The sequence below is a fragment of the Etheostoma cragini genome, chromosome 11 (genome assembly GCF_013103735.1).
Source record: "Etheostoma cragini isolate CJK2018 chromosome 11, CSU_Ecrag_1.0, whole genome shotgun sequence".
NCBI classification, from domain to species: Eukaryota; Metazoa; Chordata; class Actinopteri; order Perciformes; family Percidae; genus Etheostoma; species Etheostoma cragini.
This window is the reverse complement of record NC_048417.1, coordinates 13,241,408-13,259,105: the sequence shown is the minus strand read 5'-3', so window position 1 is coordinate 13,259,105 and position 17,698 is coordinate 13,241,408. Positions and strand designations below refer to the sequence as shown.

General features: G+C 39.9%; 2 protein-coding genes across 6 annotated transcripts in view; one reads left to right on the top strand and one right to left on the bottom strand.

Annotated features, from left to right (window-relative positions):
* The window catches only part of ofd1 (OFD1 centriole and centriolar satellite protein), a 9,019-nt gene extending 7,642 nt beyond the window's left edge, over positions 1–1,377 (top strand). For 2 of the 3 annotated variants that reach the window (XR_004658631.1, XR_004658630.1), the window contains exons 20-21: positions 209–369; positions 469–498. Coding sequence is in view for 1 of the 3 variants with exons in the window: in XM_034886623.1 (XP_034742514.1) it covers positions 206–369; positions 469–648; positions 742–812; positions 1,117–1,162 (461 nt within the window). In the remaining 2 variants the exon portion in view is untranslated. Of the gene's footprint in view, positions 1–205; positions 370–468; positions 649–741; positions 813–1,116 lie in introns of those variants that run through there. The other variant, XM_034886623.1, reaches the window with a different exon arrangement.
* A 26-nt stretch (positions 1,378–1,403) lies between these two features.
* gpm6bb (glycoprotein M6Bb) overlaps positions 1,404–17,698 on the bottom strand; it is a 28,603-nt gene continuing 12,308 nt past the window's right edge. Inside the window, exons 1-7 of one of the 3 annotated variants that reach the window (XM_034886626.1) lie at positions 16,321–16,504; positions 8,529–8,715; positions 7,630–7,786; positions 7,267–7,435; positions 6,127–6,200; positions 5,961–6,026; positions 1,404–3,658 (exon numbers count right to left, since the gene is read on the bottom strand). In XM_034886626.1, coding sequence (XP_034742517.1) covers positions 3,509–3,658; positions 5,961–6,026; positions 6,127–6,200; positions 7,267–7,435; positions 7,630–7,786; positions 8,529–8,715; positions 16,321–16,405 — 888 coding nt within the window. In that variant the 5' untranslated portion in view covers positions 16,406–16,504 and the 3' untranslated portion in view covers positions 1,404–3,508. Of the gene's footprint in view, positions 3,659–5,102; positions 5,536–5,960; positions 6,027–6,126; positions 6,201–7,266; positions 7,436–7,629; positions 7,787–8,528; positions 8,716–16,320; positions 16,505–17,698 lie in introns of those variants that run through there. The other 2 variants (XM_034886627.1, XM_034886629.1) reach the window with 2 other exon arrangements.

Sequence of the window (17,698 nt, the reverse complement as noted above, 5' to 3'; positions counted from 1 at the left end):
CCCCCCCCCCCCCCCATTTCTGATCATGATCTATCTTGGTTGACCCAAAATGACAAGAATGGCCACCGTCTACTGTACACCATCAGTGTGACTGTATGAATTTCTTATATCGTGCTGAAATTGTGGTCACTCTCGGTGTGCATGCTTCTTAAACCAAAAATAAAGTGATGTCTGACAATTGCTATGACTCATGTGAATCCATATGTTATAGAAGTCCCACAAGCCTCAGGTGAATCAGCTAGGGATGAAGAGGATGAGGAGCAGAGGTGGGAAAGAGAGCGAAAGGAAAGACTAGAACAAAGGCAGAGGGAGCAAGAAGAAGCCAGAGAGAGGGAGCTGCAGGAACTTGAAAGACTGGAGAAAGAGATGGTAATGAGTCTCTTGCACCAAGTTCCTTTGCTTTACAAGGTTCTTCTTAGAAAAGGTAACCTGGTTAAATGAGTATTAACAGTCTTTATGTCTAACCAGCGTTGCCAAGAGATGGATCAAACAGGACAGGGGAAAGAAGAAGAAACTGGAATTAAGAAAGAAGCCGATGAAGAGCAGAAACAAGAGGCACATAATAAAGGGGAGGAGTCCAAAGGTGAAAATCCATTGGAGAAATACATGAAGATGGTCCTGGAAACCAGAGAGAAGCAGCATGCACAGGTGAGTTGCACGCACTCTGGTAAAACTTTGCTTTTGTGACTTGACGTGTAGCAGCTGGCATGTGTGTTAAACTGAGTGGTGATGGGGTTTCAGAGCCCTGGAAGAGAAGAAGTAGGACACACGAGCCCAGAGGCAAAGAGTTTGTCTGAGGAGAAAGACGACAGGTAACTAAAAACATTTGACAAGACTTAAGGCTTAGATTTTCTAATTCAAAAGTAATGCTGTTACTGCAGGGCATTTTAATAAATATATATATATATATATATATATAATCCTGCATAATCCTCAATCCTTCAAAAAAATGTAATTTATTTTGTGGTTTCTCATCTCCTGGTCTTTTCAATGGTATTTGTTCTAGAAATGTTGTCTTAAGGATAAATTAATTGAGAAGTACTATTTTTGGTTTAGATTTAGTTTTTTTTCTGTCCCTCAAGGCTTTCACAAATTAACTTGTTATTGTTCTCCCAGCATTGCAGCATTTTCAAACAAGGATGAAGATGATGATTTCTGGTGAGCTCGTTGTTCCAGACTGCCATCATGAACGGATGAATTATTCTTGGACTGTTTTTAACAACCTTGAAGCATTGATTGTTTTATATTTTAACATGTTGCTTTGCAGTATGTATATTTGGCATCACTCTTACATTAACTGCATACGTTTTGAATAAATCATATTGGATATTTTTCTGTAGATTGACTGTACACAACCAAACAAGATGTTCTTATCACAAAAAAAACACTGCAACAGAATGAAGTTTATTTTTATTTTTTTATTTTCATAAAAACAGTCAACAGGCCAGTTGAGTAATGTCTTAAAGGGATTTACATTCAGACAGGATGCTGGATTGTTGTCCTCCTGGTGTTTGATAGATAGCCTTTATTCTTTAGTTTTTGGTTCATTCAACAGGAAACAGCATATTAAGGTGAGATGTACATTGGCATTATGTTCATCTGTCATCTTTCTTCTTGGCCATTGTACACACAGACATACGTATATATGTCTATGATTGTGCACCTGTAGCTATTACTCCTGCAGAGAACTATGCAGATTTTCTACTACAATATCTCACAGATTCTGTGTAAAACACTGGGCAGAGAGTCGCAATGCCATTCATACTTTGGCTAACTTTAGCATTTAGATGCCCTAAATGACTGGTGTTGCATTTACTTATTTGAAAGTTTATTTAAATGTTAAACACCAGATATTTACGAGGAAGCCCTTGACATTCATAGACAACACAAGTATACTATCAGGCAAGAAAATAATATAAAACATGTACACTTTTGACTTTAGAGGAAAGAACCTAAAAAAACCACAACTAATCAGCTACAAAAACATGGATTAATTTGTATTTAATTAGAAAAAAAGTAAACAGGCAAACACTGCCTACTGTTGATGTCCGTATACGTGACTGTACATCACGTGTCACTGCAGAAACAGTTGTCTCCATGCAACAAAGAACTTATCTCTGTAACTAAACTAATAGAAATAAAAGATTACATGAGTAATTATGTCAGCATTATGACAGTTGCACATCCAAAACTGGTGCAATAATATAAAATTAAGAACACAAATTAAGTGGTTTTATCTTGAAAAATAAGAAACCTCTAAAAATTCTGACTTTTAACAAGTTTACATTTTTCACACCTTAAATTCTGTAGGTTTTTCCATAGTACCAAGTCACATGGGACATACTTACACTTGTTTATAAGGTTTTTCAAAATCAAGTAATTTTAGATCATATTTTACAATATGAGATTACAATAGACAATGAGCTAAAAAGGAATTTATAGTGGATCAGAGGGCGCTCGCTCTGTTTTTGTCATTTGCACAACTGAATATACGTGGACCAAACTTTAAAAAATGTTGAATAAATTGACCATCCTTTTGTCTAATTATTGGCAACAGTTCACATTTAGCAAATTAGTTATTCTTATGGCATTATCCATAAAGATTAAACCCTATGCTAATGTCATGTAGAGGAGCTCCCGGTGTGTGTGATTATAGTAGGATGTTCAAACCATAGTTTTACAAAGGAGTGTGGAGGAAAAGTGTTCCATAGGCTTTAGTGCACACCTGGGGTAGTGTTATTATAGGCCATGAATGTTCTGCATGACTTTTTAGGTAGCTGTACAATAAAATCTAGAACCAAATGATTAAACACTGGGATTAAGATGCAGTTAAATACCACCAAATACAACAGAACTACTGGGTCCACATTGTAGATTTGACCTATTTCCTATTTCAAAGGGAAAAAAAAACATCTTGTGACTTGACAGTCTTGTGTCACTAACATTATGTTGTGTCATTATAATTGGATTCTGACATGCAATCTGGAATTTTCACGTTAACTCTGAATGTAAGGCCATTCACGTTGTGTATAATTAGTCCGCATTTTTGACTGGGAAAAAAGCAAACAAAAATATAGCAGTCGCTTGTTGAAAACTGACCACCACAGCTAAAAAGAAAAACAGAGGAGGCCGTAACACAAACAAGGCATCTTTATGCGTTGTATAAGAATAGTGCAATGTCTCAAGCATTGTCAGCAAAAAACTGGCTATAAAAAGAGCTAGAGAAAATCAAACACTACATGTATATCAGAATTCAAAAACTGCCGTTTTCCTTCATAAAAATAGAAATGAAATTTTAAGTAGCAGTTTCAAAACACTTCTTGGTGAGTTAGTGCAGAAAGCAACACTGATGCATTAGTTTGTTAGGAGCCTGGTTAGTACTGCACAGTGTCACGGCAGTTGGCAGGTTATTTTAGAGGAGCGTTGTCTTGGTCCAGAGGGGCCACAGCGGTTGGCCACAGTGTCTATGTGTCTTTACTCGTGTGTGGGTTTTGAGTGTATAATATCCTTATGTGTAGGAATTGAGGCATTCCTTTGAGCGTGAGGTGATGTCCTGCAGCTCCCGTTCTTCCTTCATTTTGATGTCTTGGTAGGCATGCATTTGACTGGCATCCTTAAGGTAGGCCCAGTTTGCTGAGAGAATCATGAGGAAGTGGATCTGGAAGAGAAGGGTGAGGTGGATGGCCGGTGAGCATGTCAAAGATGCAAAGCAAGCTACAGGAGTCAGAGCTACACATCACGGACAAACAGATAAAGTTATGCTTTTAAAAAGACTTAACAAAAAAGGGTGACATTACTCAAAAAGACAATTATTGTAACATCACTGTTACAATCTTTACTAAATCTGGAGTTAGGTTACTATCTTGCTATGCACAATACTACAGAACACTTTTTAGACGTGAGAATGAGAAGAAAAAGAGTGCCAAAGGTTGTGCATGCAAGTTGTATGCAGCTGTAATAGCTTGAGGTTAGTGCAAAGCATGAGTTGTTGTGAATCTGACACTGATCCATATGTAGTTCAGTATTACACTGCTGTACAATTGATAAGAAATAGACCAAGTAGGGATACTTTTGTAAACAAAGATTGTTTATTTTATATAGAAAGTAAAAGCTACAGTCTTCAAAAACTTAAGAGAAAATTAAATATATGAAATATGGAGTATAAGTAACTAAACAGATTAAAGAATCTGAAAAAATGTAAGCATGCAGGCTCAGTGTTAAGGTAAAAACAAATGGCTCTTTGATGGCACTTTAAGAAGGAACAAAAGGAAAAATGGAGGAAACAAAACATCAACTTCATAGCTGAGGCTATACCAGCATCAGCCCTCATAGAAAAAAATACATTTACTCTACTCTAAAATAGGAGAATTTATTTATTTATTTATAAAATACATGAAATTAAAGTAAGGCTTAGGGCCTCATGCAGAAGTATACCCCTGGTACTGGCCTAACCCTTCATAGTGTGCTGTTCTACGTAGATATGTGCGGTTACTTTTTAACACTAGTCATCATAATACTCATCAGCAGAATACAGTTGATGAAAGGTTTTTAGTTCAGTTTAGAATGTAACTTGTGACAAAAGAAATAATACTGAATATTTTCCATGTAACACTTCATGGTTTTATGGGTTGGCACCAAAATTTGAAGGCTAATGAAAGATAAACCAAAGAAAAATAAGGCAATACAGGCACTTTGCCTCTGTAACTCATTCTTTTACAGATGTATCACTAGAATTCATTCTCACCAAACCTGCTAATCTGGCAATCAAAAACAAAACCTGAGAACACCTTTAATATTTATCATCAGATGTCCTCTTTATGCAGTGGAAAGAGGACATCTGATGACAAATAGGAAATGTGTTCTGGGTGGGTGTGGGTAGCAGTGTATGTCTCGCTGGTCTCATTTCCAGTTTAAATCATTTTTAAAAGTGTGTGTTACAACCTGCGCATCAATCTTACATTAATGATATAGAATAGTGCCTCAGGAGTAATGCAATACAGCTCTGACTGCAGTCAACTGATGCTTGTCCTGTTATGCAAGAAAGTGATGTACTGCATGCTAAATACTGTAAGTTTAAAAAATCATTTGAAATACTACTTTTATGCAGGTCATAAGCAGCTTTACGCGTTATGAATATAAATAACACTGTTGTGGATTTCTAGCACTGTTCATTTCAATAAAATCTAATGGAGACACATTTCTAAAATTGAGTGCCAAGGAAAGCAGAACAAACCAGCCAACTAAACACCACCCCAATCTAAAGACAACTTTCATCAGGTGTCCTCGGACAAGCAATAACCCCGGATACCAAATGCTAAATGAAGCATACAGTCAGCTATTTACACTTCATATGATTACTAATGGAGAGATGTTGATTTTCCTATTCTCAGGTTTTTTAGTTCATTTGTTGTCAGTGGCAACTGTCTCTAATCTGTACCGTGCTCCTAAAACTGTTTAAAACTTAGTGCAGCAGTCTTCTCGACTCTTAAACTTCAAAACAGCAAAGTTATAAGTGGTAGCCATCATGTAGATCAGCTGGTGGAAGAGAACAGAAAAGGTTGTAAGAGAACATGCCGATGATCTCCTTATCACTAGTACTCTTGCAAGTTAGTAAAGTGACCAATTATTTTCCAGCAGCACAAAGTTAAATATAATTTTCCAATATCTTGTGATTTGGTGGTTCAAACTCATGATTTTTTTTTTTTTAGAAATTACACTTTTTAATTGCAAAAAAGCAAACCATATTGCACTCTCTTCCATCCATACTAAAATTATTACAGGGCCATGTGCATCTAAGCAAATGGTAGAGAAGCAAATGTAATTGAAGCTGAGAAAAAGCCTACGTGTAATCTTTCTTGGTCTGGGAATGAGTAGAGGAGCACATGACACATGATACAACGATACAAACCGTGCAAAGATGGACTAAAGGGAGAGGATGGAGAGAGCGGTGGGAAGCTTACCAGAGCGATCACAGTGGCTCCTGCCCCGGCACATGCTACGATGTACAGGTGATAAGACAGGTAGAACTGGAAAAAGACAACAAACAGTGATTATTCTTCAGTTTATAAAGGGATGCCATGCTCCTCTGCTCTTCTCTGCTGATCTGTGTGGATCAAAGAATCTTACCTCACTGGTGTTGCAGATGTCACCTAGCGTAGAGCCACAGGCCTTGCCTGGTGTGGCATTCCATGGAATAATTCCTGTAGCCATGAAATTCAAAGGTTTTCATTAATGCTGTCAGTTAAACACGTTATTAACAGCGTTTACGCAAACCCATTTTAACAAGGTCAATTTTTTTATCGCATTATTAACGTTCTGTTTGGCATAGCAAACTTTGTTGTTTTTTTCACATGCTGTTGCAACAACTAATAACATTAGAAAAACTACACCGGATCTAGCTAGACCGGAAACAAAAAAACAGGCAGGCCGTATACACTTGTTTGGGCTTGCGAGCCGGCCAAAGAGTAATAATGTTATGTTTCGAGTGGATGGCGAGTGTAAGACTTTTTAAAAGTTGGCAAATGATTCCACCGACAAGACCAAAGTGATTTGTGTGTTTAGTCGTTGTGAATGATGCATTGATTATGTCATGATGTCTTATGTGGTTCTGAAGGAGCTTTGTCAAATCTGAGAAAACAATTGTCTCGGATTGGGTTTCAAACAAAGCCTGCAATACAAACTGGGCATGTGGAATATGCTGGGCATATCAATCAAGGAGGGTCTACTCTGGCACATTGCTGTACATTGCTGGGATAATAAAGCCTGACATCCTGTGCTCTTGTTATCTCTGCTATCATGTCTTAGCACATAGCACCACCCAGGACTGTTGTGATTGGTTTAAAAAAATACAAACAAGACAGAGCATTTTTTCAGATTAGATAAGCGGTGTAGCCAGACCAATCTCAAGCGCTGAGCCGCCGACACAGCCCGTGGAGACAGGTCTGGCAATGCGAGACTAGGGATGTTCTCGCAGAAAGAGGCAGTTGAGTTGAATTATTGCCTGACCTATAGTCTAAAAAAAAACCTGATAAAAGTTCAATTGTAAGATGCGCTTTGTTTGAAATGGTCACAATCACAAGACGTATTCAACAGGTGATGATGGCTCACACGAAGACTTTGCTTGGTTTTAAGGGTTCCTTTAATCCCCTAATTTAGATTATTATGTTGGTTATTATATTGGTTACATTGGTTCAAAGCCCCCTCAGTGGATACGTGGATACACTAATAAAACAAGACATATTCCTGGACAAAGTGCAATTCTCTTACCGTACTGACGAACATCCACACAGATGGAGTCAATGTTGGTGAGGTTGGCTATGGGAGATTGCATGGCCGCACAGGTAGACCACATGTTGTAGAAGAGGAAAACTGGCACAGCCGAAAAGCCAAACACGCCGAGCCAGGCCACACCCAGAATGTATGTGAGGAACACAAACTGAGGACAGACATGTTGCCATTATCAGACAACCATGAAACTAAACCAGTTGTAAAATGTAACAATTCATAATCTCATCGGCTTCATCTTTGTGTTTATTGTATTATCTAATCACACGGCATGACACCTTTCTTCAAGCATTCTGTGTTTAAAAATCAGGTTGGACACAGCGATGTGGGGTTGTAATAACATACCATTCCACTGATGCAGCGTCCACAGATGGTGGTCTTGAACTCACTGTGCAGTTCCTTTACGGCACTGGTTGTGTAGAAGCCCTCAGCCAGCAGAATGATCCCATACAGGAAGAAAAATGAAGCAATGCCATAGATGACATACTGCATCAGCTGTATTCTGTTAAAGAGCAATGTCACACATTGGCTTAGTTGTGCCTGTAAAGCTGCAATGGGTTAAACGCACATAATACAGCACTAACATGCATTTAGCCTCCAAACGTAACATCTGAAGAGACCTACTAAAAAGGTGAGGTAAAGTAATAGTATGACGTACCACTGTCTGGTGTGGAAAATGTCTGCTTAAAGTCATTCAAATTGCCTGCAATCTTTAAAACATAAGTAACCTGGACTGGCTGATTAACCATAAACAGATGGTTATGATTAAGATTGTGATCCAGCTTCCCAAAGACGGGCATAGAGACACTTAGCCCAAATGTGGAGATAACAGGTGATGCATGTCTCTGGAACTCATTTGCCAAGAGACGGCCTTCCTCTGTAGACATCTTTAACTAAACAGTTCACTCCAAAGCTACACGAACGTAAAACATATGTGCAGTCCTGTCTCTTGTTATTCCTCTTTTATTGTCTCGACTAATGGATGCACTGAAAAAAATAAAAAAATAATGATAAGGTCCATATTAGGACTGTTCACCAGGATAAGGTATACATGGGAAATGTTATTGGCTAAAATTAACCATCATAAAGACAACCTCGTCAAAAGTGAGATCCATCTTACTTTTAGGCCTCTCTTTATTGCGATGGTTATGTAAGAGCACATTTTCACAGTGAGCATATTGTGTAATGGAAACTGTGACAAGCATTACAAGCAACAATGTATTACACAGTATAAGGTCACTTACACATCAGTCAGCATGGCGTGATCACTGGTGACCTTGGAGAAGTGGGTTTCCAAGATGGTCACTGTGCCAGTGAGAGCCACATGGCCACATCCACAGAAGAGAGCAACGCCAGAGAAGCAGAGGATTGTAGCCACCAGTGACGCATATGGCACCCCGCCTAAACATTTGATGCAGCACTCAAAGCAACCTGTAAAGGGGCGCAGACAAATTCGGTCAGCGACAAGTGTCACTTGATATCCTGAACCAGTGTTTTATACCAAATTGTTTTGCTTGAAATGGTGCAATAGGAAATTCTATGTCAGCATAAGCTTCCAAGTCCATATAAGGGATTATGTTTCACATGCAGGACAGGAGGTGATCTCAGGAGAATGAAGTATAAAATTAGTATTCATGAGTCATCCATTCATCCATCAAGCCTATCCCACCACAACCGGGACAGGTCACCAGTCATGTATCATGTTGTAACTAATAACACGGGATCAGGACACTGACTTTTTACTTAGATATCCAAAGAACAAAGGAAATGACACAGAGAAGTCTGTTTCAAAATAGGTTTCAAAAAAATGTGTCTGTGATCATGCTTGATGAGGCATGCTTCCTTTCGAGACTTCTGCAATGTAAAGTACCAACGGAAACAGTACAGTTTGCTGGGTGAGGCTGAGGTTTTTACAGTCTATACTGCCTTTAAAGTATAACCTGACAATTCATCACTACACTTAAAGGGAACTAATGGCCATCCAGCAGGTCGGAGCAATGGGTGTCAGCCAAGCTGTAATTGAAATCAATGGCAACTCACGATGAGGGAATGAAGTGACCCAGATGGATCTGCCTCATGCAATGTGTTTTAATAGCTTGAATCAGAGCCAGTTACCACAATGCGCTATCTGTAGATGCATGCAAACAAACCGCACTGTGCTTCAAATGAGATCCACATGTGTTCGACAGGATGATGTTGAGTAATAGGACTTTCAGGTCAATGGCTTTAAAGCTCTCACAAATGCCTGATCTCACACTAATGGACTCAACTGAAGCATTTAAAGCTGCTATAATCAATATGTTTAAAATTAATAACGAATCAAATGACTGTGTGTATGTGACAGAGGTCCCTTGTAGTGATGAACCTACAGTGAATTATCACCAACTGTACAATTCCCCTCAGCTCTACGAAGAATTTTAGCCTCTTTCAGCTCATTGTTTTGGTTGACACAATGTTTTCAAAAGCATGTCAGCAGTTTTAAGTGTGAAAAAAAACAAAAACATGAATTATTACAGGTTTAAGAGAAGCTGATTTATATTGTTCTGGCTTTGAAAGAACTGCACCAACCATCACATAACAGATCAAGCAAGATCAAGCAGATGAATCATTAGTGAAGCACAACCTATGTAATAGAAAGAAGACAATGCAATTATTACATTATGTAATGGAAATTATTGGACAAAGGTTTTCAGCGCATTCTGTTCCATGTCAGCAATGTAAGAGACCATTATATGCATTTTCAAAACTTGTGATGTCATGATCTGTAATTTCTATATGATAGGGTGTGTAGAGGCTAACAAGTGACATACTGAATCGTCTTCTTGAATTATCACATTCACCATTTTTTCTTAGCTCTGCTCTTTCTTGTAGGAAACGGGGTGAGGGGGGTGTAATTTGAAGGCTGCAGAGCTTTTTGTAACACAAATTTGTGTTTTTCTTGAAGCAAAACGGATCAGAAAATATTTTCTACTTGCTTCTTCAATGAGGCAAGAATCCTGAAAGTTCATCTGTGTTTGAACTCTTTGTCATAACAAAAAGGAAAATTAAAACAGATATACTGTCGCTTGGCCAATACTTCATCGTGACTATTTGTGTAGTACGCAGATAACAAAACATTTTTGTCCAATGGTGGGTGAATAGGAGTTGTCATGGCAGCATGTTCACCACAACTCAATGAGGTTGCCCACAGCAGAGTAGCTAACGTCTACCGCGGCCCACATTTTCCTGATGAAAATGTCGGTGAGGTTGAGTGGGCTGCTGGGAATCAAAGCAGACAGGATATTGAGCCCAGCTGCAAAGTAAATTCAGTCCATTTACAGGAAGAACTGCTCCTGTAGTGGATGCCACACGCACAATGCAAGTGTATCTTAGCTATAAGTCCACTAGGTCTCACAGTTCACCCTCCTGAAGAGAATAAAGGTTTTCCTAGGAAAAGTCTGCCTCTATTACCAAATCTCTCAAATTAAATGTGCATAGAGTGACAGAAGCAGCCACAACAGTCACACCGGTTAATTCAATTCAATTTCAAATCAACTTTATTTATAGTATCAATTCATAACAAGAGTTATCTCAACACACTTACAGATAGAGTAGGTCTAGAACACACTCCAGAATTTACAATGACCCAACAGTTCTAGTAGATTCCTCCAGAGCAAGCAACAGTGCGACAGTGGCGAGGAAAAACTTCCTTTTAGGCAGAAACCCTGGACAGACCCAGGCTCTTGGTAGGCGGTGTCTGACGGGCCGGTTGGGGTTAGTGGAAATAACTAAAATAGAAAAAATAGTAGTTTGTAGCAGTTCTTTGTAGTAGTTAATGGCATAGCAGGGCACTGTGCGGCATTACAAGGCACAGCAGGACGTAGCTGGGCACCGCAGAGTGTAGCAGATGAACATGGCATCGCGGAACGTGCTACCATGATTTTGGAGCCTCCCTGATCCAAGGGAACATGCTGGGGGAAAATTATTATAAATTAATTTGATTGTGATAAGGTGTGGCACGTCATGGATGAAAATCAGTGCAATCAGTTTGTTTTCAAACCGTGCCTCAAAATTGGTCACTATTCCCATTAGATCAACTGTCTTAAAGTTGAACGCATGGTATTGGACGCTATGACGTCATCATGTCATGTCAGTCAGTCTGCCTCGATTTCCTGGATTTTGCTGGATCTGAAAATTTGAAAAAAACAACAACACATGGATGTCTAAAGCTAAAAGAAACTAAACTCTTCCATGAAGTCTATACTGAATGTAGGAAATGCTTAAAAATGTCACCTTGACTATGCACCACCCTCCCTTGGAGCATGTCTCAGACTGACGTGGAGCACCTAGAGAGACATTGAAAGCCACCAATCTAAACGATAAGCCGCATGTTTGATTAGTGTTCATACTACTGAAGTGACTTGCTTTTGAAGCATTCATCCATTCAGATGAGAATGTAGGAAGAACCTTGTATTACTTAGTCTTTGTTATCCTTAATATCACAATACTTCCAAGATGGTGTTTTCACAGCTGGACTGGACATGTTGGCAAGTTAGTATAACTGTTCTGGCTGACTGAAAAAACACTGGCACAAGGACAGGCCCACTGACGAGGTTCAACTATTAGCAGCATCAGGAATACTACTCTGTTCACAAAGGCCTCTCAGAAAGCTTTAGTCTTGGTATTAGACATCAGGGGAGACAGAAATAAAATCAAAGCAAAACCGCGCTTAAGCAGTCCTGCACAAAGCACCATGGGGACGGTAGTCTGCACCAAAAGTAAAATCAGTCTTATTCAGTCGATGGATTTAAAGTTGAGGTGGGATATTGGAGTAATTGCCGGATCTGTGAGATATTATGTGCAAACTTATCATTAAATCTGCCTACTATATAAAAGGCCTCATGTTTCCGAATCAGATCTTGACACTGGCTTTGTTTTTTCTCTCTTCTTTTTTAAGGGAGGTGGGGCTGCGCTGTTGGTTATAGGAATACTTTGACGTTTTGGGAAGTTCACTTATTCACTTTCTTGCGGAAACTCTTGGCAAGAAAGCACATGAAAATATTCCCCATGGTAAACAATTGTTTTAATTTACTGTAAAAAAGAAAGCTTATCTCTAAATTAAATATCTATTAGATGTACTATTTTGTTTCCAAGTTAAACAAAATCTAGTATACAAAGTCTAGTTCAAAGAGGGAGATGGATTCCGCAATTAGACTGTTGATGGTTAACAAAATTGCACACATGATGTTGTAATGTGCATTTGAGGGTTATAAAACATGCAGTATCAGTTAACCTACCACATAGTCTGTTATCTCTAAGAGTACTGTGTAGGATTTCATAGCGTACAGGATACTTCAGCTCAAATCACCCTCCTCCACAGGGGGTAGGAGCTGGTGACTCTCTCAAAAACAAGCTTGTACTAAATGGATCCTGCTGGCTTGTTCTGAGTAAAGCACACTTGTAAATGAAATTACATTGGGCCATATCCCTCTGATGACTTTCACATGCTCCCAGTCCTGGTTAGACCTCAAACCACTTCAGGACTCTCCATTCTCCAATTCTTTGCTACAGTACATGAATAAGAGGAGATGAGAATGAAAACTAGAGTAAGACAGACAAGTTAGCAACTGTTTGTAATAACAATGTGAGGCCTTACAGCAGAGGCCACATTTGCCACATCGGGTTCATGAGGAGGGAGGGAAAAAGACGTGTGTGTGTGTGTGTGTGTGTGTGTGTGTGTGTGTGTGTGTGTGTGTATAGCATTGTGTGAGAGAGACAGAAAAAATAGAGACAGAGTCCAAGAAGCCCTGATACAAAGAGCCAGTGTGCACAGTCCTAGACTGTCCATCACACTGGACTCTCAGGAGCTATTCAGAACGGCAGTGAACCACAGTCCCGCGCTTCCGGCCCACAGGCTTGAGGCCCAGGACAAGCCCACCGCTGAGCTCCATCCTGTGTGTCCCTCCAGCACTGCATATAGCCCAGCCAACAATGGGCCACAGCCGCCACTTCACACTCCAGGAGGATCCTGTTTGTCAAAGCAGCTCAAATCCTGTGTGAATGAGATGGCTCATTAAGACCAACCAGCGGACAGATAAACAGAAACACCAGAGTGACCAAGAAAACAAGGGTTCATCTTAGCCTTATGTCAATAAGTACAATGTTGGGTTACCAAGTGGGCCATGTGGGCTATTACACCAGGGCCCCAGACTTCCAGAGCTCCCTAAGACCTCTAGGTTTTCTTAGTTTGTGAGTGACCTAGTTTTTGATTACTTGCAAATTTGTTAGCTAATTTACATCATTATAAGGCAATATCAACTAGTTCCCGCATTAATCTACAGTATAATACACCTTTATTATTGTATTGTATATTGTGTTCACCTGGTGCCTCTTTCTTAAAAAAAACAATGTTTCGTCAAATTACCACATACTTTGGTAAAGAAAAATTGGGGTAGTAATATTTTAGGAGTTAGAGCTGCATCGATTTGTCCGTTGATCGGTTAATTGACCGACAAAAGCAAACAATTTTGACAAATGATAATAGATGATAATTAGGTAAGTATTAATATGTCATTTTCAAGAAAAAATTCTAAAAGTTCACTGGTTGCAGCTTATCAAATGATCAGGTTCTCTTGGTCTCCTGAAAGAAAAATGAATATATTGGGTTTTGGACTGCTCGTCACACAAGAGAAGACATTTGAAAATGCCTGCTTTGACTCCAAACAATGAATCAATAAATCCAAAAATTAATTGATGCATCACCATAGTTAGCTTGAGCCCAGACTCATCCAACTAACCCCTGCAGCTGGTTCATGCTACATCACCACCCTTCATCCTTCGACCAGACTTCACGTAAAAACAGCCTGTCAACACCACAGAGCTGAAATCTTCCAACAGCTGGGACCCTCAGTGGAAAGTGGAAAAATGTCTAAATGCATCCCCGATTCAAGTCAGCAGCAGACATTTTGAAAAACATTGTTTAATTTGATGTCCTTACCAGACTTAAACACAAACAAAAACACACCTACGCAAACATCGAATCACGGGCAAAAACAAACACATAGAAACCCCACATAATCATATGTACTTAGTAAAAGTATGTATCTCATACACAAATAAATTCCACTTACACAAACCAACACACTTGGAAAGACACAATTTGGGATGAAGACGCTGTGACTCTTCCATCTCATCGCCAGACCCTGAACAACAAATTTGCTAGCTCCGACAAAAACACCATTCAGTTTTAATCTAGCATAGAGCCTTATTGCTAACAGATGTGTCTGTTTATAGCTAATGTTAGGTGTTGTTGTTTGTTGCTTCATTGGGGCAAGCTGCCAATACACGATTTAAGAGAAACAGTCTCATTTTACACAATCTCCACTTTAAGAGGAGACTTAAAAATGCCATAATGGCTTTAATGGCCATTCTCGAGGGACATGGGTGATTTGTGCCTGCCAATTAGTCATAAAGTGGTCTTAGTGTTTACTTACCTAACAAAGGAAACTTATACTCCTTCAGCTAATAGCTTTTGACTGTAGCTCAACCATGGCTGTGTGTAAGAGGAACTGAAGGGAATGTGTGGATGTACTCAATAACAATAAAAAGCAATGGAGACCATAACGGGTCATAAATTGCATGTTCAGGGACAGTTGAGGAGTAAATTTGGGAACACGAGCTGTGTGATGTGTAAGGAAATGATGGGAGAGTTTAGTCAGGTCAACTGTTTTTATAGGTCTATGGTCCATATCACATACAGTGTCTCAATAGGTTTATTGACCCACAGGTTTCCAACTCAGCCTAAGCTTTCAGGAACTCTGGGTCCAAGACGTAGCTCAGAGCCCCAACCATGTTATTGAAACATCATTGATTGGAGTCTAGAGGGGGGACCTGGGCTGCATGTCATTCCCCATCTCTCTCCTATCAATTCCTCTCTTTTCATCATTTTCCTCTCTCTCCAGCTCTCTACTGTCCTCATCAAGACTTAAAATATCCAATAGTGTAATTGGTTAATATTTTAAGGTATTTATCAAGCAAAAATAACTAAACATTTGCTGGTTCTCAAAGCTCTAGCTTCTTAAATAAGAGGATTTTCTGTTTTCTCAGGCAAACAGACAACATTGGGAATCTAGTAATTTGTGTTGGATATTTTTCCCTATTTTCTGACAGCTCAAAAATTACATCTTTGTTACAGCCCTAGCGGACAGACATGTGACTGTCCACACTGTCAAAGGTGTAATGGTTTACATATATTTGTTTTGGAACAAAGCTCTTCAGTTATACAAATTCAGAGATTAAAAAATATCACTAAAAGAAAAGGTTTAAAAGCCACAGACTTTCTTTTTTCCATGAGTTACATTAATAAGCAGTACAGCCTTTCTTGGGAACGTGCCTGTCTGAATGTTCATTACCTGGAATAGATGTTCAGAAAAGAGATTACATAATCAATGGTTTATGCTAATTTCTACAAGATGGGGTAAGCAAGTTAATGACGCGCTCTCTCTCTCCTTACTGTACACACTCATTACGGCTGTCTATTTGCAAGACTGGTAATGTCTGGTTCATTCATCTTTGTCCTTGCCAGTTGCTCATCCACCTCATTAATCACCAACCCCTGAAAGAACAACTCAAACAGACCCCAGGTTTGATTGATCTGCTGTTGATTCTGCAACAGATTCATTTTGTGACACTATCATGATGATGACCAGCAGAAACACAGCATCCCTCCTGCTGCAAGAGGTAGGTCTGCTAAAAAACATCCCACATACATCTAGTCTAATTAGGTCATATTTCAAAAACAAGCAGAAATACTGCAGAAAACCACTGACTGGAAGCATGACAGAGGTGACAGTGATGCACAATCACAACACAACTGGAATATCAACAATAATGTTCATACAAACAAGGATGCCGTGCTGACATTTAAAAGTCCCATCTGAGAAAAATCTACCCAACTATTGTGCGGAGTGAAACCAAGCAGGCTGGAGTAGGTTAAAGCCCCAGTAAACAGGGCTGTGAAAAGAACTGAACTGGCTCTTTGTGAGCGCTCATTGGTACCTTTTTTGTCCTGCCTCTGGTCTTGGTTTTCTTCTGATGGAGTTTCCATGGTTGTTTTTCTCCCATCCAACAAAAATGCTTCCATTCAGCAAATTCTCTCTTCCTTTCTCCCCTCTCCTCCCTTGCTTACTCTGTTTCACGCACGTTTCTGACTCTATCTCTCTCTCTCTCTCTACCACAATCCCTTTTTTCGTCTCGTCCTGCCTCGCAAAGGCACCGCTCCACTCTAGATCACAGATCCTATCTAAGGATCGGAGATCTTGTGCGTAGGGATTTGGTTGAGCCCAAGTTAACTTAAAACCCAGTTTCACAGGCAAAATGTGCACCTTTTCCGTTTGTTTTGGCTGTTTTGCGATTCAGTTTAAGTCAAATTAATTTGTCCTCCTAATGAATTACAAATCCTTGTCCATGCCCGCAGACTCTCTCCTCTCAGGTGTGCTTGTCTCAGAAACAAAAGTTGAACCCTGATTAGCAATCCAATGAGAGCAGGCTTGTTATATCAGAAAGCGTGCAGATGGGTGAGTATGGACCCCTACTTCAGTCAACTGAGTGCCGAATAGGCTGAGGCAGAAAGCACATCAACTCTCTCTATTTCGCATCTGACCACAGTTCAAGAAAGACACACAGTGTGTGTGTGTGTGTGTGTGTGTGTGTGTGTGGGGGTGTGTTCTGGTTTGGGGGGGTTAGCTCTTCATCTTCTGATTGTCACCATATGCCCCCTGCTCCTGCAAAATACATTAGCAACCTCTGACCGTTGTCTTCCGTCCATCTGGTGGCTTCTAACATACATAAAAAGCACACATGAAAGAAAGGCAAATCTGCATTTCCTAAACAAGGACACGGAGTGTCTTCTTGGCTGATAAAAATAACATTGGGGGTAAAATGGGGGATACAGAGAGTCATGAGGGCAGAAACACGAAGAATGTAAGCTGATGAAAGGACGGCCAAATAAGAGAATGCTAAGGGGATGATAGAATGAGAACCAAGTTGTTAAAAATAAGGCAAGGCACGGCAAAAATAAGCGAGAGATTGCTGGAGAAACAGACAACGAGGGAGACAGGGTGGAAGATCTTGGTTTTGTTTGTTTGGCAACAGCAGGCTGTGCAGCCCCAGGGGCATGCTAATGAGAGAAAGGCCTTTCAGCGGTGGGGGGAGAGCCCTGCTGGAGCAGAGCTGCAGTGGGGTCTTCTCACGGATCCCAGACTTCAGAAAGGAGGGGGATCAGCAGGGGATGAGAGCCTCAGGGGTCAGGGAAGTGAACTTAGTGGGGATCCCACAACAACAAATGCAGCACTAATCTTTAGTTTCTTCATCATCAGCCCTGTAAAACGCCAGGAGAACTGACATCCTGTGGATGTCACTGGAGAAGGAAGACTCC